Source organism: Aquila chrysaetos, chromosome 7, assembly GCF_900496995.4.
Source record: "Aquila chrysaetos chrysaetos chromosome 7, bAquChr1.4, whole genome shotgun sequence".
Classification (NCBI taxonomy): domain Eukaryota; kingdom Metazoa; phylum Chordata; class Aves; order Accipitriformes; family Accipitridae; genus Aquila; species Aquila chrysaetos.
In genome coordinates, this window is record NC_044010.1 from 31,364,897 (window position 1) to 31,390,332 (window position 25,436).

Below are 25,436 nucleotides of genomic sequence, written 5' to 3' on the forward strand. Positions count from 1 at the left end.
AATTTTGGTTTTGTAAGATCTGGGTGAGTTGTCTTGGCAGAGCTGAATCTGCAAGGAGGAGGAGAAGGGAAGAGTGAGTGGTTTAACAACCTGTCGGGAGTCTTAGTTCTTTAAGGTCATGGATGATCCCAGTCTATCACCAGATTGCATCTCTGTGGTCTGCACATTTTATTAGGCACCTACAACTGCAAGATCTTTGGACCAAACACCAGTTTTGTACCCAGAAATACCTTCATGTTACAGATGATTTTCAACTAAGTGTTTTCAGCAAAGTTATGCTTTTTCTTGTGTGACTTGAGAAGTGCAGAAACATCAAAGATGGACAAGGACGCAGCCCCACTCTCTGCTCTTGATTGTGCTATGTGAGATTATTCTAATGATGAGAGGTAAGTAGGCAAGCCAAAATGTTTGTATGTTCATCAGAAGGAAGTGGAATGGTTTCTGAACTGAAGCTTGGAGAAAGCATTTCTTGCAACTTGCAGAATCTGGAGTGATTCTTTCATACTTCCTTGCTAAATGAAGGGGCAGTGCTTTAAACAGTAGCAGAAGGTGGTGTGCTTGCTAGCCTCTTACAGTGTTTTTCCTGTCCCATCGTGACTGTGTTGGTCCTGCTTGATTTCAGGCTGAGCTGTTCAACGCTTCCTTAGCCAGCTGCTAACCTTCTATAAGCTATCTATCATTTTTCTGTGACACAACTGACTCCATTTGTTGAGAAGGGAAGAGTCAAGTGATTCTCAAAAGTCATTCCAGTGCAGTGTGTATCAGGCTGTCTCATAACTTTTCCAAGACTTGGGTTTTTCTCTTGTGAAAAATAAAGGGAGACTTAGACATGAATTTATAATTTTATTCCAATCCCCCAAATCTTCCAGTTCTTGGAGGAGTTCAGACAAATGTTCTGGCTTTTACTTTCAGTTTGGAAGTCTTGTTGTTGTGCGGGGTTTTGAAGCGCTATCAAAAAGGCATTTTGCTACTGAATTCGCATCCCGACAGAAATACAAATTACCAGAAATTTCATAATAGTTTTAGAAAAACTGTTACTACTAAATTCTTAAAACCTACATAATTCCCAGGTGATCTCATTTCCCAGGTAGATACCAGTAACATTGAACACCTGTAAGCAGCCTGACCTTTGTAAAGGATAGTACACTTGCACAAATGTTAATTGTAGGAATTGAGTAACAACTGCATTAGTCATCTGTAAAAACTGAACCTGAAGCTCCCGGTTGTAACCAGATAGGCATCTATGGCAGGTTGCATGTGCATGAATAACTGTATCATCCAAAAGATTTAAAATTCTCTAACTGAAATTATTCACGTCGCACTGAATAGCTTTCTTAATATAATGTTGCTAGGACTAAATTCCTTTGTAGTATGACTCCAGTGAGCTCTGTTCACTGAAGTTAATACTGGGAAAAATATGGGGTCTTGTTTGTTATGGACAATTATAAACTGTCACTTCATAATAAAGAAACCAAGACTAATAGCAAGGTCTTTTTTCTCCACAACAATCTTTCTCTGGATGGCAGCATGAGAGGGAAACAGAGAAGGTGCCTGATGAATACTCTTTATGTCATGCCAAGAGAGAATTCCTTAATCTTGTGGAATGAATGATGTGGGATATATAACACTTCTCAAAGTGGGAGTAAAGCATGTCACAGCTAGCTTACTTGCCAGGCAGGCAGCCTGAGGAGGGGTAGATTTGCCTCCTCACCTGCTAAACATACTTGGCATAAACTGACTGTTCCTCCCAAATATTCCTCTCTCTTCTCAACAGATTCTCACCTGCTCTTTCCCCTGCACCTTTGAAAAAGCATAGTGTAAGTTAGGTTTTAGCCTTAGCTATTTCTTGTTTATTGAGTATTTCTAATATCTCCAGAGAGACCTACAGGGGCTATTTTTTTCATGGGGATTTCTCAGACAAAAATACTTGTGCATGTTCTGGATAACACATGTGCATCAAATCTGAGGCTTTTGAAATCATTAGACTTGCTCTGCAAGGTGGTATAGTTGGTCTGCCAATGCACAGTAAATCCAAAATGTTCCTGTTGCATCAGAAGTCCTGCACAGGTGCTAATCAACTCTACAACATATGCAAAATAGCTCTCGCTTCTTGGAAGCATCAGCCTTACCGTGCATGAAACATAGAGCTAATATGCAGGTGGTGCAATAGGTGAGTCAATGACAGTCTGACACCTATCAATCAGCCATGCTCAAAGTCACAATTCAAGTCAGACTGTCTGATATCTGAAAATTTGGAGGAAATATACGAAATCTGCATTTTCTGCCTAGACACAGTTTTTGAATGGAAAAAGAATAAATGTCTAGGGAAACCTGGGTATATGGTAACCTGGTGCAGAAGTTATTGTCTCCGTAAGAGAGGCAGAGACAAAGGCTGGCTGGCTGAACATTCTTTGCTTTAATAAACTAGAGTTTGAGAAGAGAATAATCTGAAGCCAAGATGCAGGGCTTCCCCAGGAAGCAGGAGACAGGTGGGCTCCACTGAATTGTATTTGCTTGTTTATTTTTTGCTTTTCTCATATATTTACAAGATTAGGAGCATACATATACATGTCAGCACTATTAATAGCAATGTAATACCGTGCATTTTGCATGTGTGATTTATAAGGCTGATGGGATCAAATCTCATCACTTCTCTAAATTAATCTGGGTTAGGGATTCCTCTGAGAAAATGTAGGCTTAAACTAGATTAAAGAATTGGATCACTTTAGATTTCCTTGTTCATGTTATTTATTATATTTCCACAACACAATTTATTATCAGCAAATGCCCTCACAGAGAACATGGCGAACAGCTGTAAAGCTAGGGAGAGGCATTATGCATGTAGGAGGCATCATTTTAATTGCATAGAATTACATTATCACTTTCATAGCACTAGAAAGATGCCTTAGCAATGTACACAGTCTGTGGTCATTGCCAACATAAAATGCAACCTTCACATGAGTTCTTTGTAAAGGAAATTTAACTGTTGAAACCAATGCTGTTACAGTATGACAGCAGTGCAAGAAGATGGATGGTACTGGTGTGAGCACCAGAAAGACCTGGGTTTTACTCCCACTCATGTCATACCGATTTTGTGCAGCTTGATGCATGTAATTTCCCTCTGTTTGTACCTTTGCTGCTTCTCACACCATTTTCTTGCCTTGGCTATTCAGAAGAGCAGGCCCCCAGGACAAGGACAAGGACTGTTGCCTCCCAAATGTTTGCAAAGCAACGCAACAAAAACAGTCTTTCAGGTTCATGACAAAACTTTTCAGTCCTTTCATAAAGGAGAAATGCTAGTTCTTGGTTGTCTCCCAGGTGATGGGATTTCAAGCTCCTTTTGCCAGAAATGCACATGATATAGCTAGATTTTTTATTTGGTTTTTTTTCCATATATTGCCAGTGAAGGCTTAATATTTGTTTTTCACCTGTAACAGGAAACCACTGCAGCAGCAATTTGGCCATTCTGGCACAGCCTGTGTCTATTTACAATTGTATAATGTAGGAAGAGCCCTCAAGAAATTATCTAGGGGTCAGAAACCTGTCAAAGTTTGCATATTAGATCCAATTTCTTTTTCCCTGCTTTGAGGTTACATGTGCTGGAAAGAACTTACTGGGAGCTGAGAGACACTTCATCCAATGACGACACTCTAATGATGCCATGAGTCCCAGCTCCAGATGCTACGTATGCCTTTCAAATATGTGTCTGCAAGTTATTATGTACACTTGCCTCACAAGCTCTTGCCCTTGGGTGTAGTACCCTCTTTCCCGAACACACTCAACAATATCTAAATGATGCCTTTTTCAGCTGTGTTTAAAACCATCAGTGCTAAAGACTCAGTGACCTACACTGGCACCAAGGCTTTAAGTTTTTCCTTATATATAGCAGAAACTGTAACTCTAGATACTATTTAAGCTCCCTGCTCCCCTCTAACCATTGAGAGTTACCTACTGCCTTCCACTGCGCAGCTACCTTTTAACATATTTGAAGACTGTTATTGTGTTTCTTCTCAGTCCTCTTTTCTCTAGATTAAACAAATCCAATTCTTTGAGATTTCCCCCCAGGGTCATTTTTTAAGACTTCTAGTACTTTTTGTTGCTTTCAGGACTTTCCCTAATTGCCCATTCCTCTCTTGAGTTCAGTGACCAAAGTGAATCAGTCCATTTTCCAGTTTGAGACCTCACCAGTGCTGAGTAGGAGTGGAGAAATTATTTCACATATCTCACCTAGCCAGTTTATACATTTCAGCACAATACTTGCTTTTCCACACCAGTATGGGGTTGTTAATTCTTAGTCAGCTTGAACTCTTCCAAAATCCCCAAAGCATTTTTGTGTAGGTCTTTTGCCTTGCTGGCTGCTCTCTATTTGGGGGTTTATTCTTATCTATGTGTAATAGTTTACACCTGTTTTTACTGCACTGAATCCTATTGTTTTCAGACCATTTCTTCAAATGATCAAGATGCTAATCCTGCCAAGGTGCTTGTAGAACTTTCTCTACAAATTTGGTAGCCATACTTGATATGCCATCTTCCAAAACACAACAAAAATAGTGAGTGGTACGAGTCCTGGGAAGGGCATCTGCAGAACTGCTTTCCATAATTCTTACACTTCAACAATGAACTGATGATAATTCCTCTTCTATTATTTTTTTTTAAGCAGCTGTGAGTCCACCTTACAATAGTTTTGTTTTAGCTCGCTTACAAGAAATCACAAGAGGCTGTGTTGAAAGCCTTGTTCAAGTCAAGATATGCAATATCTATTGTCCATAAGACCTGCTACTTGTCAGAGAAGGAAATTAGCTTGGTTCAGCATGATTTGTTCCTGGCAAATCTTTCTTGGCCCCTACTTATCATTTCATTATTTCCCATACACAAAAGAAAACTTTGTTTAATTATTTGTTTCAATATATTTCCAGCAATTCAAGTTAGGCTGTTTTCTCCACCTATATTCCTCAAGCTGCTTTTCTTCTTTTTTAAAAACAGGTATTGCAATCCCCTGTCACAGGTCTTCATTCCCCAGGTGCTGTGGGAAAGGATTCCTCATGACTCTAGGATTGCTTCAGCCAGATTCCCACTTGCTCTCAGTTAGTTTCTGTCTGGTCTGGTTGGCTGGAAAATAACTGACTTACTGAAGTAGTCTATTCTGTTCTTTCTGTTATTTAGCCTTAGACATTAATGATTAGTCAATTGATCATAGTTAATTCTTTTTGCTGAGGAGTGAGGGGAAAAAGACATTAATCACTTTGGCTTTTTCTGTGTCACCTCTTACTAGCTTTCCGTCCTTGTCAAAGGGTAGATAATTTTTTTTGCCATTGTCTTTCTCTAACTTCTAAAGCATAGAAGTGCTTTCTTGTTACCCTCTCTTTCCTTTGCTAATTATATTGACTTTTTTTGCCTTGGCCTTTCTGATTTTATTCTTACAGGCTCCTTTTATGCTTTTATTCTTGTCCTTAGTTTGCTGTAGTGTATGGTCACATTGGAGGGCTAATGAGCCACTTACTGAGATTTAAACAAGTTGCTGCCTGTAAGCTGGGCACAGAAACTGATGGTGCGCCTGCTGTGGCTCTGCAGCTTGCTTTCCAGGGTCTTCCTCTACCTGCTCATGCATTTGTAGATGTTTCCTCATCATCTTGTGTTCCCCATAAACTATCATTTGCTACAATTACTTTTGGACTTGTATCACTGACCTGCCTGCCTCCTAGTTTAAAGCCTTACTTACACAGTTGACCCCTCTCTTCCCACTTTTTTCCCTAGGCTCCACTGGCACTCAGCAGTTCTTGAAAAGTCACACAAGCCCTCCTGGTGACTCCACCTTCCCAACCACACATTAATTTCTAGTGTGCCAGAGCCAGTGCCTTTGCCTGGAAGAACTGGACCCTGTCAGATCTCCTGACACCTCCACTGTCACTCCCACCACCATGCAGCTGTATTTGACTTGTTCATGGTCCGACCTGCCAGAACCATTAACACACATGCAAAGGAGCACTAGAGGGGCTCTGTGAGAGGGCCAGGTGAGTCACAGCAACCTTAGCACACCATGTGGATTTGGGTTTTTGGTGGGCAGGAGACCTCCTGGAGTATCAGGCTGAACAGCAGAAATGCCTCTTTCTCCCCTTTCCATAGAAAAGAATCATCACATAAATACATTTTGTTACCTCTTGGGTGCAATGGTTTTGTGATGGGCTTGGGTTGGAATTGTCTGTAGTTTAAGGTTTTGTAGATTCTGGTTACTCGGTTTGAGACAGTTAATATTTCAAGTAGTTGATACGTTTTTCATTCAGAGCACTTTATATGTCTAGCACCCATTGAATTCAGTTTCATCTGGGATCATTCAGCACTTCTGCAAATTAGACCACAAAATGTCAATTCAGATACCCAGAAACTAGGAGCATGAAATTTGTGGCCACCTGCAAGAAGTGTGGTTTAACTGACTTAATCCAGCATCATACAAGAACTATGCGGCAAAGGAGGGATTGAATCCACTCCTAAGGCAGAGCTCAGCTGTTTTAACCAAAAGCTCATCCTTTTTCACATGACCCTGTGCTGTCATTTACTGCACATCTCCCATTTGCTGAAACAAATGTGGAAAAACTCCTGTAGACAGCGGCCTCCTCCACTATGTAGTCCTGACACAGCTCCAGAGCAGCTCCACCCTGAAAAAGAAATGTGGCAGAGATCCCATGGAAAGAAAAGTATGCAATTATATAATTTGCATATGCATATGCAAAGGAGAGGAAGGAGAAAATAACACTCCTCATTATGTAGTATTGATTTTGCAACCTAGTCCTCATTTAAAGCAGATTTTATATGTGCAATTATCTAGCTTTTAAAAAAGCAAACAGTTAAAAAAAAAAAAATCAAGCCCCCCTTTCCATCATGCAGCATCATATTGTTGTAAATGTCATTAGGGCTGAAGCCTTTAGCTTTACCGCAGAGGTCCCTGCCACTCTGAGCTAACAGGGGAACTGGTAAGAGCAGTGGCTTGTCATCCATGTGTGGACAGGAGGAATATTAGACAAATTTACTTTGTTGGGGGATTCACGGGTATTTGCTGACAGAAGAGGACTAGTGGCGGGGGATGAGTGGGTGTGGGGAATCCAGAGATCTGTGGTTTTATTAGGAGGTCTGAAATACATGATTCTTCCTCCTCTCTCCTAGCACAGCCCATTCAGCTTCCTGCTACCCCATCTTTCCCTGTCCTAGTCTTCTTCAAGACTGCCCTTTCTCCATCCTAGTCTTTTTCCATCCATTCTTACTTCTCCCTTCCCCCTTGCCCTCTCTTTTACATCATCTCATTAGATCCTAGCCCTAGTTTCAGAGCACCACATCACAATCTCCTCCACATTCCTTCCCACTTGTTCCTGCACTGGTCTCTTTGGCCCACACTTTACCCTGATAGTCCCACTTTTCCTTCATTTCTCAGCTCTGCTTCCTTTCAATCCTTCCTCCAGCAGCAACCCTGCCCACGTGTCTAAGAGACATATTCCCAGGCAGATACTTCAGGAGCCCTATGTACAAGCTTACAACAGCTCCATCTCTTAATACTATCTCCTTCACTTCAGCTTTGCTCACTCATCTGCTCCCTTGGGACCCGATGACTTCTGATATTTCACTGTTCTGACCCAGCTACTCCCATCACCTCTTTGGAGTATGTCTGGACCACAATCACTGCCATGACTGCAGAGCCATCCAGATATTCCCATGCAGACTTTTTACTCCCTAGTTCACCTGCTGTTACCTTAAATGTATAATGCTCAGCTACAAACCTTACTGAGAATGTGAGTAAATACTAGGGAGAAGAGGCACGTATCTGTATCTGTATCTGTATCTGTATCTGTATCTATATCCCTGTCTATAGTCTATAGACAAACTGCAGTACAAGCAAACAAAACCACACTTGGCAGTGTAATTACTCTTTCCTCAGGCAATTCTGTTTTCTACTAACACCTCTGAAAATCTGTCCTGATCTGAAGTTCAAGACAGCCAACATCCTAGTCCTAAACCTGTGATAGATTTTGATTTTATTTTGATATTGTGCAACGTATCACAGCTAGAAATTAAAGCTTTTATTAAGAGGAGAGAATTGTTTTTTCTATGGTGCACAGAGTACTTGTTTCAAAGCTAGGTATATTCCATCATAAGAAAGAGATCACTGAGGTGCAATCTAGTTGTGCTTAGAGAGGTTATTAATGGTAATTTTGAGGTTTTAAAAGTGCAGTAATTTTTCCCCTTAATCCTGCCATGCTGGACTAGCTTCTTTGTCAGGAGTCTATGAGATATTGCATGACATTTTTTAATTCCATAAAAAATTTCCAACAGCTTTTTCACAGAATAGGTTCTGTATTTACATATCCATATAGAATGCATGAGGATGTATTTTTATCTTGTGCTTTATTAGAAAGAGTGATGTTATTCATTAGCGCTCTCTGTGCTGCTCTCTGGCATAGGGATGGATGTGAAAGACACTAAGATGCAGAGGATGGTTTGCCTTTGTAGCATGCCCAACCTCCAGCATGAAAAAGTCATGACTTGAGCCTCTCAAAAGTCAAGTTTACACTTGTTACTTAAAAAAATTAAATAATTCTATATTAGGGGAGTTTATATTTCCTTACTGAGTATTTAGGGCATGGCCACTACATGTTTTTTCAGACCTTCCTCTATAACCATGTGCTTTTAAATATTAAATGAGAGTTTCCTACAATCTTTGGATACTTGTGGTTAGTGCTTTGAGGAAAAAACCAACCTGTGAGATTCAAGGTAGCTCATACCTGGTGGACACACTACATCAGTAGCAAGAAAATCAGAAAGCATTAGGAACTCCCACAAAGATATGGGACGTCGCAGATGTATGCAGTAGTCAGTGCATAAGTGAGTGTGCATGCCTATACGTAGGCATGATGCATGAGTCCAGACACCCATACATGTGTGGCATTCAGACACAGATAGATACAGTCACTGTATCTGTGTTGCTAATATGCATGAGAGACCCTCAGGCATACAGATCACATTCAGTGAATATATAAACGCCTGTCTGGGAGTGTGTTTATTAGATCTTATGCGTAAGTGTTTCTGCATGCGAGAGCAAATCCCAGGCACAGATGTAAGTGGACTCAGGCTCAGTCTTAAGTTTGCAGGGTCCTGAGATGCAGCATTGAAGTACGGGTGTGGGTGGGTGGGATTCACAAAAAAGGGGGGCAGGGTTTGTTGGCCACATGCAGATGTGTATTTGCGGGGCTTGCATGTGGAATGTAGTTAGAAATGAGTATGAATGGTGAATATCAACATATATCCAACTGAGAATCAAATATTGGCATTTGAAAGCGGCACTAGATATTTCAGTATATAGACTTGGGGATTTGCATAAGGTTCTGCGTGTGAGGGAGAAAGACTTCAGAACAGGGATTGAATGCGTTTCCTTTTTTCTGGCAAAGGCGTGTTGTAAGCAGGTAGAGCGTTGGTAGAACAGCAGGGCGTAGGGGTTTCATGTTGGGGGAAGAGAACAGTGTGGCTCATGTGTGACCATGCCACCACTGACAGGGTGCACTGGGAGAGTGGGAATGGCTGTCCGATCATGTGTGTACGGCAGGGATACCTGGGCATTCTCACCTCCATTGGGGACCATCACTTACAAACTATCTGGATTTCCTCTGGAACTGACTGGGCACCTGTTCAGAACAAGGAAGAAGCTCAGGCCAGACAACACCATATTAAAAAAAAAGCAAGCAAAGTAACCCAGGGAGGGCTTGTATGTGGTAAGCACCACCAGGCAGTAAATTATATCTGTCAGCTGACTGGCAATTACTGCCTAAGCACTGAGGGGTGGGAGTTTGGGAATATGTGTAAACACTTCTGCATAAGCAATTCATCCTGAACAGCTGATAACTTGTAGTGGTACACAGAACAGCTCCTAGCATCCACATAGGCTTTGTTGTGCCTGTAGGGCACAGTACCTGTAGGGAACTACTTAGAACTCACATCTGCTTAAGACAAGGAAGGCCCACAGCACTACCAGTGCTGGCTGTGCTGCAAGTCACGATGGAAAGTGCTGGGAAAATTTTTCAGTTAGTAAAACCTGCACCCGGGATTCGTTTCACCGACTATGGTATCACTCCTGTGCAAGCAGAGCAAAAGCAAGTGACCCTGCTTGTTGGTGTGGAAGGGCATGGCTGGGGTTCCCAGGTGAGATGCTGAAGCTTCTCTTGACAGGGTGGGGCTGGCATTTCATAGATAGATATTTCATTAAAGTTTTTTAATCTCGAGATCTGCCTTCTTCCCTGCTTCCCCTTGAGCCACGGCTCTGCTCTCTCACCCCCTGCCTCCCTCTTCTCCGAGAGCAGACAGGGCCAAGCAATGAGGGCTTCAAAACCTCGGGCAGAACTTGGCGTGAACTCACTCTCCTTAAAGCCAGCCTGCATGTTGGGCGCTCTGGGGTATGTGTGAGCGTGAGGGAAGGGGGTACCCCCTCAGGGACGCTGCTGTGGAAGAAAAAAATACTGTCGACACAAGCCTCCTGTACCACCAGGCTCTCCAAATGCCCCTCTTTGGTGGATGCAGGTGGTTGTAGGCTTCTGGCACAGCCACGGCTGGACGCCAGCGTGAGACGTGCTGCTGACAGAGGGTATCTCTGCCGCCGACCTTGATGGCTGTGCGCGAGTACAATGCCAAGGGTGCGTGCCGAGCACCCCTGGCTGGGAAACGTTTGGCCAGAAGCTCCCTCGCCGGGACCACCCGGGCATCGAGGCCAGCCATCTTCCGGCCACACGTTTTCCCTCGACCCCGTCGCCCCTCGGGTCCCCACACCCAGCCCGCTGCGGGTGGGCCACATCCACCTGCACTCCTGTCAGCGGGCGACAGACACTGAGGTGTCCCGAGGCACTAGGGTGTGGAAGGTTCCGGAAGAGCCGGGGGTGCCCCGCACCTGCGGCCCTGTCTCGCCACGGCACCCTCGCCTCGTCCTCCGGCACAGGGGCGCTTCTGCCTCGCCGTGCTGCCTGCTGCAGCCCACCCAGGTGCGCGGGGACGACGGCCGCAGGGCCGGGGCCGTGGGCGCCGGCGGCCAGGAGCCAGGCGCAGGGCCCCCCCCCCTCCATGTGCGGTCTCGGGTGTGTGTGTGCGCTCGGAGCGGGGGGGTGGGGAGAGCGAGGGGGCGGACACAGTGGAAATTTCCACTCCCTGCAGCAGCCACAGCCGCCGCGGCGGCGGCGGGAAGGAGGAAGGCGGGCGCAGGCCCCGCGCCGCCGGCAGCGGGGAGGCGGCGCCCGCGCCACGGCTCGGCTCGGCTTGGCGCGGCCCGGCCGCCTCGGGCCCGCTCCCCGGCCGCGGGTGTCCCCCCTCCCGCCTCCCCTTACCCCCCCTCCCCGGGCCGGGGCGGCGGGGCAGCCCGCGGGCGGGCGGCGGCGGCCCCCCCGGCGGGCGGGCGTGTGCGCGGCGGAGGCGGCGCTTGTCGCGGGCAGGGGGCGGCGCGGCGGAGCCTGCGCAGCTGCCGGGGCCCTTTAAGCCGCGCCGCCCGCTCGCCCGCCCGGGTGTCTGTGCAGCCTGGGAGCCGCGCGGGCAGGAGTCGTCGCCAGCCGCCGGGGACGCGCCTTCCTCCTCCGGTTCCCCCCTTCTCCGGCATCGCCGCCGCCCCCACCTCCCCACCCTCTGCCCCGACGCATCCCCGCTCCTCCCGCCACAGCCAGCTCTAAGATGCCCCGCTATGAACTGGCTTTGATCCTGAAAGCCATGCAGAGGGTGAGTGAGGGAGGGGAGACGGGAGGGAGGGAGCCAGGTGGGACCTGACAGACACCCCCCCGCCCCAACCCCCCGGCGTCTCTCGTTGCCTCCTCTCCATGCCGCCGCGTGTCGGCCTCGCCGCGGCAGCCTCACGCCCGGGCGCCCGACGGGGCGGGGGGCGGCCCGGCCGGCCCCTTTCCCCGGGGCGAGCCCTGCCCTCCCCGCCCTCCGCTCCGCGCTCTGGAGTGGAGTTGCGCAGGGTGCTTCAGGCTCCAGTGTCTTTTTCTGCCCTCTCTCCCCTTCCTCTTTTTTTTCCTCCCTCCCTTACCCCGGCTCCTTGGGAGAGTTTGCTTAGTTGCTCCCTTAGAGCCGCAGTCCCCTTCTCTCCCCCCTCCCCTTTGGTCCACAGGTAAGCAGATCCCACGCTTGGCGAAATAGATGCATCTCTCCCTCTCTTATCCCCCCCGCCCTTTAGCTTGGTGCAAGCGAACTTAGCCCTTTCCTTGCCCCTATACATGGGTGCCAGCACGTCCCCCTCTTCCTCTGCAGCACCACCTCTTTCCATTGCCGTGTGCTCCCCTTCTCCCTCCCCAGCACCTGCCATGGCTTCGCTGTGTACCTGGCTAGGTCGCAGCAGCCCCACGCTAGGTCCCCTCGCCTCTGGGAGGCCTTGTGGTGACCCTTGGTGGGGAAAAGCAAGAGCTCGCTCCGGTGAGCTTCCCCTCGCGGGCTGCCAGCTCCCTGCCTCTCCAGCCCCCCTCTGTACCCGGGAAGTCTCAGTAATTATTTTTTTTTTCCTGCCGTTGCTAACACCAGTTGAGCTCTGCTGATACGGCTCACTGTATCGCCCATGGGAAGGGTTGCTAGCCGTTGCCGCTGGTTTTGGCGGCATGATGATAAGCTGTGGTGTGAGCAAGTGAGGTTTTATGATGCTCTTTCTGGTTTACAAGAGCTGAATCAGTGCGGGGGGGTGTGTGTACTTGTGTGTAAAAATAATAATAAAACAGAAACATCTCTGTGTGGATGGGACCCTTTATTTGGAAGATAATAGCTGATACTGGCCCTTCTCTAGTACCTTCTATAGCCTTTGTTTATCTGCTACTTTCCAGCTTAATATGCAGTGCTGGTGTTGGAATGTAGCAGCGCTTACACTAGGCTGTAACCCTTCTGATCTGACCCAGCGTGGATATGCTTGCTCTTGCATTTAACCTTCATTTAAATGAACATGTATATTTGTCATAGAATAGGTGGAAGCTAAATAGCGTTGCTGTGTTTCTTTTGTAGTTACGGAAGCATGTCTTCATGTATTACATGTGCTACATATACTAGTACATTTCCATTCATTTTACATGTACCATCCACATGTCAGGGTTGGCTTTTTTTTTTTTTTTAACTTGGCTTAACTGCAGAAGCTGTAGTAGACTTCTCAGGTGAGTCCTCTAGTGGAGAAATACAGCAACAGGGAAAAAATCTGGTGACATTGCTGCACCACCTCACGGAGCAGCATTTGCTCTGACAAAACACGCTGCTTTTGGACTTGGGTTGTCAACGTGCGATTTATTTTTTTAAATATTTTTTCTTTCCACACCTCTCCTCATCAGTGTATAAGACATAGGTAAGGTGATGAGATGCTTTTTGTATACATGCTGTTAATGTGGGAGATGCATTATGCTGTGCAGATGCTATCAGTGCAGAGCAGGACAGAAGGCGTAGCAAATCTGACATAATACTGAGACACGAATAAATTGACTTCTCTGAAAGGATGCCATGGAGTGCTGTCTAGTGGAAAGGATCTTCGGTTCCTAGGATCCGAGCAGAGAGATGCAGGGATAAGCTTTTAGCTGTAAGATGCTTCTAATGAGCATCGATGCACTCAGGATTTAACATCTGCAACCTTTTCCTCTTTGAAATTTGACTCTCCAGTATATTCTTTCCTGATAAATGTATCTTAATGTGTTTTTTAGCTCAGTGATTATGTTAAAACACTTAAGTTTTGGTTCAGGTGTACTGCTATTTTTAACCTACCCTTGTTGTAACTCTAAAATTAGAGAGTCTGTCTCTCGATGCTGGTTTTTTTTTGTTGCTGTTGACAGTACACCAGATCTAGGTGCTTTTTTTGTGTTCCAGTATCTTGCTACTGCTGCCTTTTTTGTGTAATGAAAAAAATTTCTGTAGTGGTTATATGCTACGTGGTGCTGCTAAATCCTGGCAAGGGATTCTCTAATGACCCCTATAGCAGTGCATAATATTGACTGTAATGCTAACTTAAATTAGTGAAAACATGGAGACCTGAATATGGGGCTAATAAAACAGTCTGAAATTATGGACTGACTGCACAACTCCCTCCTGTAGAAGTTGGAGAGATCATATACAGTCCTGAATAAATTACATTGCTGCTTAACACTAATGCTTCCTGATGAAGCTACACTGGGCAGGTGTTCACTGTCTTGCCATGTCCCTCTGTGCAGTGGCTGTGTGCTCCGGTGCCTGCTGAGGCTTGAGCAAGTGCTGACTCTTGTCTTGGTGTCTGTGGCATCCTTCCTCATCTCTGACAGCTCCACTGCCTTGCAAAAAAAAAAAAAAAAGCCCCTGCCACCTGGCTTTCTTGCGCTTTAGGGCTGTCATTAACTCCTGTGAGCTCCCTGGCAGCTTGAGCACAAACCTTCTCAGAGCTACAGTCTGGTAGACTTTCACGGGTGTCTTCAGAGGCAAGCTTCATGATTCTGTGGGGCTCTCCCTCCCTCCCCCCAATTGTCTGTAATAGTTACCTTGGCATTTTCATAGATGTAGGCAGAATAAATCCCTCAAATTCATTTTTGTTGCTTTAAACTCTGTTGCTCCCTAGCACTGCTTGTGTTCAAGTCAGGGATCCCTCCTCATTCTTTTCTTGCATGTAGCTTCTGCTGTGAACCATGGAGTCCGTTGTGTAGCTGGTCTCCTCCCTGCCCAGCTAGCCTCGACATGGTTACAGGGTGAGCATGACCCCTTGGTCCTGTCTGATGCTTCCATGTCCCCTTGCTTCTTGGCAGACTTCTTCAGCTTTCTTTTGTGTCTTAAAAATGCAACACCAAAGAGCTTGGCGGGGAGGGGGGAAGCCAAGGGAGAAAACCTTTACTTTCAAACTTTGTCACCAGTTGTCTGTGTGTACTTTTCACAAAACCTTGTGACTTTATTCTGAAGTCAAAGCTGAGCAGCTATTCTCTGTCGCGTTTGGTAGGTAGCATATGATCAGGTAATTGACTTGCACTAGAAATACTGTATTTGTAAATTGCCTGTGGACAGAGACCTTGCTCAGCAGAGACCCCAGTCAGTGACTCTTAGGGAAAACAATAATAAAAAAAAAATCCTAAAAGCACCCCCCAAAATAAATAAATTAAAAAACTTCTTCTCTGTGGCATCCCTGTATTTGAAGAGTAGCTGCAGTGAGGGACTTGGATTGTGTTACTCTGTGTGTGAGTATATGGAGGAGATGCTTTGGGAAAAGAAGGGTATGAGGCCAGTGAAGTGACTGGAACTTAGGGTGGAAATAATGAATTTTGCCCACGTGTGTGTCTTTCTACACTCCAACATGCAAATAACAAATAGTACGGTGAGCTTGGGGAGTTTGATGGCAGACTTGTTATCAGTAGTGTGCAGATGTGTGCAGAACACATTGCCTACCCTCAAGAGCCCGAGTCAAAGACTACTGTTGTGGTGAAGGTAGAGGTGCAAAATGAAGACAGAGCTGTTCATGCTCTAAACTTTACTATTCATAGCAAAAGATGAATTTCTAATTATTTCTAACTTTCTCCCTGGAGAGTCATCTTCAGCTTTCAGCAGGGGGATTATGGCAGAGCAGGACCTTCAGCAGGAAAGGGTAGTGACCCGCTAGTGCATTAGCAGGAGTTGTCGCTTGCTGGAGAAAGGAGAGCTCTTCAGGGAGGCTTCCTCTTCCTACCCTTCTCGTCCTGCCGAAACTCCCCTGAGAGCCCGGGGAAGGAAGTGGGGGGGAAGGGGAAGGAAGAGCTGGAAATGGCTTCCTATTGCTCTGATGCTGTTTTGCAGACTGACCACAGGGCGGCAATGCGAGACACCCTCCAAGGAAAATTGGCAGCCGGGGAACCTAGGACAGAGGGAGAAGGTGGCGGTATTCCCGTGCTGTTCTTGCTGCTGCTCGACTGTTGCGAGCTGGGACACCCGTCTTCAACAAAACAACTTTGTAACTGGGACTGGAGTATTTCGCAAAAAATGAGGAAGCATATCAATATTTTATTAGCAGCATACTCGTCTCCCCCTACTTCACCTGTACATAGTATGTGTCCTAGTCTAAAACCTCATTACCTTGTTTCAGCAAACACCTCTATAATACTACAGTGAATCTGGGCTCTCGGTTTGACTGACATGTTCACACAATGTAACTTGTCTTCAGCATCTGTTTGTTGCCTTTGGAGTGGGTTGCCATGTTTCAAAAATTCCCTATCTGCTGTGGAGATTGTTGGCTATTTTAGGAAAACCAAAGTAATGGGCAGTAGTGTTGCTTGACATCTTGACTATTACACTTAATTGCTGTGTAGGCAGCTGCAGCAATTGGGCTTTTGATATCTTAGTTGCTAGGAAGAAGGCGGGGAGGATGAAGAGGGCAGTAAGCAGGCAGATACTGTTGTATTTTCTTTCCTTTCTGGTGAACCTGCCTGTTCTTACAGTTGAATGGTACATCTTCCCCACCCCTCTCCTGTACTTAGCAGGTTAAAATTACACAAGTTTTCCTCTATTTCCTTTGACTTTTTTAGTAGCCTGAAACAGGCTTTTCTTCACAGTATTATGCCTAGCAGGGAAGGACCCTTGTGTCATGGGGTGGTGCTGCAAGGAAGACCAAAGAGTTGGAACTAAAAGTCAAGATTGGAAAACCACAAGATCTAGCATTGACTCTCCTGTAGGAGTCAGCTTTTTGTTTTCTGCCTTAAGCATTTCCATAAGAATAACTGGCTTTTGAAGTGTGTGATACAGACAGCATTTGAGAATGGTACCTTCTTGGCTGACGTTTGCCACTTTTCAATCTTAAGACTTGAGAGTGGTCCTCTTCTAAGTTTTTGCCAAGTGTGGGATATTGCCTGGCTTGGGTATGGGGGGAGGTAGAGGATTATTCTCTTTTACAAAATAGTTTAAGCCTTTTTATAGCGGATAGTTGTTAGCTCAGTGCGTTCGGCAAAGTTGTCCAAAGTGAGTACTAAGTTGATAGCAAGAATAAGGGACTCGAAAGCCTCTTGGTTTATACAGGCTTCTGCAGCGTATCGACTTATGTGCTTGAGTGAGCGTATGTAATGGGATGCCCTGGTTAACTCTGCCACTCTTGTTCCCTAAGCTGTAGAGCTGGAAGCCTGAGCACTGAGGCAGGACTGTGGGTAGGTCCTTGTGTCCGTGCTGGGACTGGCAGACTTCAGTGGGATTTGGCTAGCCCCTCTTCAGTGGGCAGGAATGGCTACTTAACCTTTAAGATATGACTTCTCTTTGCCCCTGTTATCTACTTAGCAATGTGCTCTTCTCTCTTGGCTGTGTATCTCTTCTCATTTGTTCACTGCGTGTATGTATATATGTGGGTGCATCATGTATATGAAGAGGGAGATGTTTGTAGACTTCAGCACGAGAGCAGATTGTCTATCCTTTAACTCTTGAAAAAGAAGGAAGGAGAACCTGTTGTGATAAAATAGCATTATTGCTCTCCATTGTTGTAAAAACCCTCAAAAGTGACTGACTCTTTTAAAGATGTCCATTGTATCACTTAGAATAAGCTGTTAAATTAATTCAAGTATGAATGTGTGTTTGTTTGCTTTCTTCTAGTACGTCATACATACCATATTTTGTAATGATGGAAGTTCTTGCTTTCTTTACATATTCTTTCAGAAGCTGATTTCTCCAGTTCCTTTGTTCCAGGCCATAACACTGGCAATTTCCACCCAAAAATTACTTTGGTGGTTGTTGATTATGATCAAGTAACTTACCTTGCTTTTTGTCGGACTCCAGCCAGAGCAGGCTGCCAATTCTTTGAGCTACAGCTGCCCCAACCTCCTCTGCTACAAGTCTGTGGCAATGTAAGAGTTGCTGATGTGGAAGCAGTTGCTTGATAGAGCTGCATATACCAGCGTCTGTGCTGCTTATCCAAGGGCAGCAGGAACCACTGGGCACCAGGTTGTTCGCTTCAAAACTGCCTGCCCAGTGGACCAACAGGAGTATCTCTGGTGTGCATTCTGTAGAAGAGCTGATAAGAAGGTGAAGGGGGAGAAAAACAAAAGGGAGGACAGATAGGCAAAATATAACTGTTATGTAGAAGTGGAACAGGAAAGATGGGAAGTGAAAATATGGAAAGTAAGGCAAGGTCCGTGTAAATGAAGGACCTGTGCAGTGGGAGCACTAGTGCAAATACTGGGTACTGCAAATGTGATACTAAAGAAGATGCAGCACCCGTGGTGATGAGAGGGGAGGGAAAGAAGCAGATGGTGTAAAGGAAGGGTCATGAACCCTAGAAATAAGATTGTGAGGAACTACATAGGAACTGTTGTTCTGCTATTTCTCACATCTTTGTTTAATCCTGGTTTGTCCACTTGCAAGCCAGTCCTTGTGCTTCAGTTATGCAAATATCTAAGGAATAACAATCAAAAACAAAGGTACGTGCAGAGCATGGATACAGGAGGGGAATGTGTTCAGTGGAGTTGATGTGTTTGAGACTATTAGAAAAATAAATTAATGTTTGGTAGCTTTTAATATAGGTAATTGCAAAGCTTGATGTAGAATAGAACTAGTTGTTTTATAACCAATATAACTTTATTTAAGCCTTGTTTTGGTGTCTTAAAATCCCCAAGAAGGACCAGAAATCTTGCAAGAGCATCCAGCAGACTAGGAAGTTTGGAGGGTCTCAAACTTAAATTCTAGGATGATATATACCCCTGAAACTTCTGTCTCACCTTTCAATAAAACCTGTGATGCTTTATGTTCTTGGAAAGATTGTGGGCAGCCATAAATGTGATAAGAACTTGAGGAAGTCCTAAATAAGCTTAATGAGTCTGGTTTTATATTTTTATTCTGCCTAGAAATTTTAGGAAGAATTTCTTCCTAGTATTTTGCCCAGTTGCATGGTGACTGACACTTCCACTACTTCTTTCTCATTCCCCAAGTAACTTCTGAATTCTATACTCTCCTAGCCAAAATCCTCTTCAAATGGGGTGAACCCACACGTTTTTCTAGGCTAGGAGTATGCCAGTTACATCAGTTACTGCTGAATGGTGATAACCACCAAATGGGTAACACCATTGTACCTTGCAGCTAAAGAAAATGGTCATCTTCAGTAGTGGTAGAGATTTTACAACACTTTCTGATGGTGTGCTTCTAATAGGGTGATAATGTTTGTCCTCTACATCCAGAAAACTTGACTGTGGTCCCAAATCCTTTACAGAAATCAAATACTTGCATGTTTATGCTTGTTTTACCCATTCTTCTGCTGTTGATCTTAGTGACTAAGTACTTCATCAAACTAATTTAGGTAAACAGTACTTGCCAGTGGCAGTGAAAATGTTTGCGCTTCTGAACTTTAGATTGCCACAAGAAGGAATTTGAGTCTTTGGGCTCAGTGTTTCTCTGCAGCTTCCAACTTGGTATGTAAGCTGATGTCTTGACACACATACCCGGCAGGGAGAATTCTGCTTGATGCTGCATGTTGCTAGAAACGTCTATTTTTTTTTTTTTGCCATCTCCTGGGGGAGATGCCCCCTCCCACTTCCATTAAAATGGCTTGTTTTCCCTCTTTGCCCTGTAGTGCTCTTTACTTATTTCATGTTGACTACATGCCTTCTCAGTACCCTCTTTCCTCTTCTGCTTCTAGTTCTTTGTAGAAGGAAGAATGTCATCTGTCTGCAGTTGCAAAGAAAAGGTTTCCTTGCTGAGGAATGGAGCTGCTTGTAGTGACAACCCATCTTTGAGCATCTGAGCCTCTGGTAGTTATCTGCTTGAGTTATGGCAGAGACATGAATGATTCTGCTTATTTGCCAGGGAGGAGTGGCTCAGTTCCTCAGTGGTACTGAGTAGCAGCTGTACTTTCAGCTCTCTTCAGAGAACCCAGATAACATCTGTCCCCCGTGTAAGCATAAACCAATTCTTTGGGCTGACAAGGGGAAAAGGAAGTACTTACCTACATATTTTCTTTAAACTAATAGTCAGTTTTAAGTTAAACTTAAGCTGATGGACTAGTCTTTCTTAAGAACTGAGTAAGATGATTACAGTATGTCTAGGTAGGCATGGAGAAGATAGTCTTTCTTTCTGGTATCTCTTTATTTTAACAAATAAAAAGGAACTTTCTGTCCCCAGCTTAACACGCCCCCCCCCCCCCCCCCCCCCCCCGCCCCCCCCCTTTCCCCTTCAGGTGTTTGGAGTTTCTGGAAGAACAGTGGAAGCAAATAAATCCACTATTCCTGACAGAGTGCTGGGGAGTGACTTGTGGGGAAAGAAACCATCCAAATGTGAATGCCACAGGCAGTGGCATGAAGTGGCTTGCTGAGGCACTGCTAGTGATATAGATTTCAGAAAATAAGCCATCTTCCTCTTGCTTTGCAATTCAGCAGTACTGTAACTTCTGTTGTGTTTATGGAGTACTGAATGAGCACTGCAATAAAGCTGTATCCTCTTCTCCCCCCCCCCCCCCCCTTAATTTGTGACTTGCTGGGAGACCTAAATAGGTGTATACACTTGGGATAGGGGGAAAGTATGGTTAAAAACAACTACTACATTGATCTACTAATCCAGCACTGTCAGTCACAGTGCCCTTCAGCTTCAGTTGGCCTTACAGTACTCCAGTTACTGCTTCTGTAATAGTTCACAGTAGCATTACATTTCTGACTGGCAAATGCAATGTAGTTCTCTGTTTCTTCTGCTGAACTGCATGCTGCGAGGTTACTTACTTCTCTCATGTCTCCTTCTGCAGTCCTTTAGAAAAGAATTGAGAAGAATGTATTGTGGAGCAAGCTTCTTTTTCTGATGCTGCAGTAAAATGAAGACCAGAACTGGAGCAATTCCTGAAACCCCAGACAAAAAAAGTGCATTATGTGTTCATAACAACTCCTTTGAGTGACTGACTTGAACCTTGCACCTCAAATTGGACTTTTATGGTAGTGATGATTTATAGAGTTGCCTCTGCGGCACCTGTGTTCTCCAAGGCCAGCAGAAGTGTTGATGCAGTACCACTCTGCGGCAGCAGAGCACGTGTGGCAAGCAGGTTAGTCAGGTCGCTGCTGGTTCAGGTAACTTGTAAATGCGGTACTCTTCTACTCCAGCCCGTTGAGCTGCTGGGAATACCAGTCCAGACCTTAACTCAAGTTATTTATTAGATGCTACAGGTCAACTTCTGCCTCCGAGCTTTCCTGCTTCCTATGACATACCCTGTTTGTCTCAGGTGGGATTCCTGCCCGGCTTTTCTGCCCCAGCTCCTGGTTTTCAAGGGAAGGTCCTGAAACTGCGGTCCTGGAGGTTTAGGGCTCTGTTGAGCAGCTGGCAAGGATAGCCCCTGCTTTCTCAAGGGCGTGTACTATGTAAGGATAAGTTGATATGTACCAGTTATTCCATGAAGAACATTTGTGCTCCTATTTTTTTCTTTTCTAGAGCGCTGCAATAAATGGAACGAAGTTTTTCCTCTTTTTTTTTAATTTTTGTTTTTGTTTTTGTCTCCAAGAGATAGGCTACCTCAGACAACTCTGTGTTTACTGTGGAGCAGTGGACTGGTAGTAACTCACTTGTGTGTCCGTAGCAGGTAGCCTGCAGTGTGAGCAGGCCAGACACCACACTCGAGGGATTGAATGTTGTACAGGCCTGCTCAAGACATGATACTTGTATTCCATTTTTTCTGGGAGAGACATTGTTGATTGTTAGTGTTTTCCATATAGGTGTTGAGCCTGGCAATCTGGGTACATTTTGTCCATGCATGTGAGTTGTTCAGTAGGTAAAATGCTACTGGTATGAGTTAACATACCTGTGCTTGAAGAAGGTGGAGAAGAAAAATGTTTCTAAGAACAAACCTCAAAAATACTTTGAAGTCTATGAGTAAAGTTAAGTATGTACTTGATTTGCTAACAAATGATAGCAGTGGATGCTCCTGTGTGGTATGTGGGCATCTGCATCCTCAAATTAACCCTTAAAGAGTTGCCCATTGGGACTGACTCTTTTAACTGTAAGAGAAAAGGGGAGTCAATTGAGAAACTTCCTATCTGCCACAAAGAGAAATAGACTGAGCAGAAAGCGGTTTGATTCTAGCATATTTAAAGACCTGTCTTATTAGAAAAGCACTGTGGAGAAAGTTTTCCTTTAAAACAATCATACAAATTTCTCCTAAAAATCCCACCCTAAATCTGCTTCACATTATCTAGTATATCTTCAGGGAATTGCTTAAGACTTTTTTTTCTTTTTTTTTTTTTTTTTTTTTTTCCTTAAAGGACAGACTGCCTGTTGGAGAGACATATGCATTGTTTCACCAAAGCTGTAGCCCTCTATCTTCAGACAAGAGGGAAGCACATTGTTTTGTGTCTTTGATATGATCCAGCCAGAAAACAGCCTTAGGGAAAAAAATTCACAGTCCTTGGCAGCAGTGCTGTCTTTCTGTCTTTTTTTTCCTGTCAGTGCCACAGTGTACGCTGTTCTAATAACTTGAGATTAAACTCGCATGGGGCGTCTCAAAAGTCCTTCTTAAGACTTGAGGTCATAACTTGCTGAAAGTTCAGAGGGACGAATCTCATTTTCGTAATGAAAAAAAGTTCCAGGGTTATTTTAGAATTAGGTCTAAGAAACTGGTACAAGAAGCTACTTTAGTACAGTAAGTTAGTGACAGTGCAGCAAATTTGTAGTGGCTACTGAAAACTTTCCACCTTCCTGCTCAAGCAAGCTGAACCCTGCAAAATTCAGATGTTGATTACAAAGGTGATGGTTCAGGTCGCTGTAGACTGATTATTTCAAATGCATGGTCTGGCTGTACCTTCTGGTGGAAAATGCTCAAGAAACTTCACATATTGTTTATTTTGGTTAGAATGAGTCCACTGTAGTTTGGCAAGTATCCTAATTGAGAAATGTCACAATGTATTCAAAAGCAGCTGCATCTTCTACTTACACGCTTTTCAGAGGGCTTGAACATGCTTGTAATAGTCGTACTATGAGCTGGGTACCTCTTGTATCAAATAGACCTAGTTTTAATAAGTTTTTGTGATTTATGCATATTACTGTACAGTATAGTTTTGCAAGGTCATTGATTAACCTACAGGCAAGATGGTGGGAAGTGAACTGAAGTTCAAGTCTTAATGTTTTTCAGTAACAGCAGGACAATAGAAGAGGGAAAATATTGGTTGTTACTATTTCTTTAGCTTGCCCATTATTCTAATTTTCTGTATAGTAATTTTTCTTCTTTCCACTGTGTCTGAGTAAAATCTCTTCTTGCCCTTCCCTTAAAATACTCATACTTCTGGTATAAACATTATAATGTAATTGCATTTGAAAATCTAGTGAATATAGTAAAAGATACAACACTATTAAAGTGTTACTCGAAAGTGCTTAAAACAAAGAATAGTACGTTATACTTGTATCTGATGGTGTCATATGATCTGAAGTGTTTACAGTTTTGTGTTGGATTAAACTAATAGACCATTTAACCCGCATTTGTGGGTGGGGATAAATGTAAATTCTTCTATGGAAGAATTTAAAATACATCTGTGGTTTGAGGCTTATGAGCATGATAAATTTAGCACACTACTGTAATCAGTCCATTTTGTGCCATGTCTCCATAGTCTCTCATTATTGGCTATAACTCCAGCAGAATGAATATCTGTATTCTCATGTGGGTTTGTGGTGGTGGTAGGGAACCCTTATTATCTTTTTTTGATTCTGAACTACTCTTGAAAAACAGCCAGCTTGTACGAATAACGTGATTGTGAATTTCTCCTTAAGGCTGAAGTTGTGGTTTGCTGTAAGCTATTTTTAAAATACATCTGCCTTAATGAGAAGTGCACATTCTTACATTGGCACTGTTGCTGCCTTCAGTAATGCACAAAGTAAGGCAGAGGGGGGAGTGTGTGCATTTTCTACCTTAACTATAGTTTTTATTATGGTCTATGTGAGAATTTGTAATGTTTTTATTTACTCTTTTTTAAACAAAATGAATATGCTACAGCAACCACCCAAATACCAGAATATGTTATCTGGGTGTTTGTATTAATCATAGATGAATTAATAGGGAAATGTGAGCTTCAGCATAGTGCCAGAGCACTTCTGCAAATGCAGTGGGAGTGCCTGAAGCTTATGCTTGTAAGGCTTCTAAGGCTGGTAGACCTTACGGTCAGAGAAAAGATCTAGTGATTTTTTTTGTGCCTACATTACCTTTACCAGTAGGTGTGGAAGAGGAGTGGAGTCAGACCCTGTTCTTTACTCTTGTGTAATAATCTTGAATACTAAAGATTTCTGTTCTGATCTTTAGACTAAACTGGTTCTTTGCTTTGGTCTTCTATTCCTTTGCTGTGCCCATTCACTGTAGGAAGTAGAAGAATCTTACGTCCAGCACTCTCTAAACCCATTAAAAGGTTTTGGGTGGGTATAGGTAAATGATACCTCCCAAGGCATAAATAGGAGATAGGAGCATCCTATCTCTGTGGCAGAGGTAGGAGCCAGGGTGCAGCTCTTCAGTGTCCCTCCCTTTCCCACCTGTCTGCTTGTCTGCCAGCAAGTCTTTTTATTATGCCCTTCCCTACACTGAGCACTTCAATCCTGCTTGCCTAAATGAGTGACTGTTTCCTGACTTGCTTAGGTAGAATTGAGTGTGACTGGGGATTCAGGAATAGAGCAGCAGGGTATGCTTTGCCTCAAAACCTTCTACCTCTGATGTTAGTGATCCTCTTCATGTTTGGATGCAAATGGACGGTGCTGGGAACAGTGCTTCCTGGCAACTGTGACCACTCCCAAAATCCATCTGCTTCTCCCTCCTGTGCCTAGGGTTCTCCCAAAAAATCCTGTAACCACACGGGTGTGTGGCAGACAGAAATACCCTAAAGCTGGATGTTGGGCGTAGTTTTGCTTTTGTCATTTGCTTGAATGGGACTTTTTCTTCACTTAGATTACGTGGGATATGTATGAAGAGCTTTCAGAGTAAAATGTAACCCTGTGATCATCTGTACCCCAGACAGGTGCAAACTCGTCTAAAACCTGCGGAATAACCTTGATTGTCCAACTGATCTTAAATTTGTTGGTTTTTGACAGTGTTGTGACTTCACTTTGATTTTTAGCTCTAGCAGCCAGCTGGTGTCTCAAGTACATGCATGTGATGCCAGGATCTAACAAGATTTGTGGGGTGCAGTGCTAAAGCAATACAGGAAATAACTAGCCAGGTTAATGCTCCTTAGCGATGGTTTTTTGTTTTTTTGTTTTGTTTGTTTTTTTCTAAGATTGCTTGAAAGAGGAAGGCCTGTTTAGTGGCTTGAGGATTTGGCTTGTGAGACTCTAAAGTAAGGAAAAATAAAATATATTTCTGTTCCTTGCCGTGTTCTGGGGAATTTGGGTCATTTAATACTCCAGAATTGCTGCGTCCTTTAAGGTACTTGTAAACATTAAAGTTGACTTGTAAAAGGCATTACTACTTAGTTCTACAAATATTTAATTATGTGTATTATGGATTGCATAAATACAGCAGGAAATATAATGGGGAAAAAGTCTGTGGTGTTCAGTCATTGTTTTAC

General features: G+C 44.1%; 2 protein-coding genes and 1 long non-coding RNA gene across 5 annotated transcripts in view; 2 read left to right on the forward strand and 1 right to left on the reverse strand.

Annotated features, from left to right (window-relative positions):
* On the reverse strand, nucleotides 1–12,414 carry LOC121233458. The gene is made up of 3 exons (XR_005932922.1): nucleotides 12,332–12,414; nucleotides 9,607–9,665; nucleotides 1–6,653 (listed from the first exon to the last, which is right to left on the reverse strand). It is a non-coding gene; the product is annotated as an uncharacterized LOC121233458 (long non-coding RNA).
* SLC5A3 (solute carrier family 5 member 3) overlaps nucleotides 11,618–25,436 on the forward strand; it is a 22,317-nt gene continuing 8,498 nt past the window's right edge. Inside the window, exon 1 of one of the 2 annotated variants that reach the window (XM_030019511.2) lies at nucleotides 11,618–11,730. The gene's annotated coding sequence lies outside the window, so the exon portion shown is untranslated. Of the gene's footprint in view, nucleotides 11,731–21,269; nucleotides 25,089–25,436 lie in introns of those variants that run through there. The other variant, XM_041125032.1, reaches the window with a different exon arrangement.
* Nucleotides 11,622–25,436, forward strand: part of MRPS6 (mitochondrial ribosomal protein S6) — a 49,459-nt gene continuing 35,644 nt past the window's right edge. Inside the window, exons 1-3 of one of the 2 annotated variants that reach the window (XM_041125033.1) lie at nucleotides 11,626–11,730; nucleotides 15,757–16,003; nucleotides 19,565–20,262. In XM_041125033.1, the coding sequence (XP_040980967.1) occupies nucleotides 11,686–11,730; nucleotides 15,757–16,003; nucleotides 19,565–19,644 (372 nt within the window). In that variant the 5' untranslated portion in view covers nucleotides 11,626–11,685 and the 3' untranslated portion in view covers nucleotides 19,645–20,262. Of the gene's footprint in view, nucleotides 11,731–15,756; nucleotides 16,004–19,564; nucleotides 20,263–25,436 lie in introns of those variants that run through there. The other variant, XM_030019514.2, reaches the window with a different exon arrangement.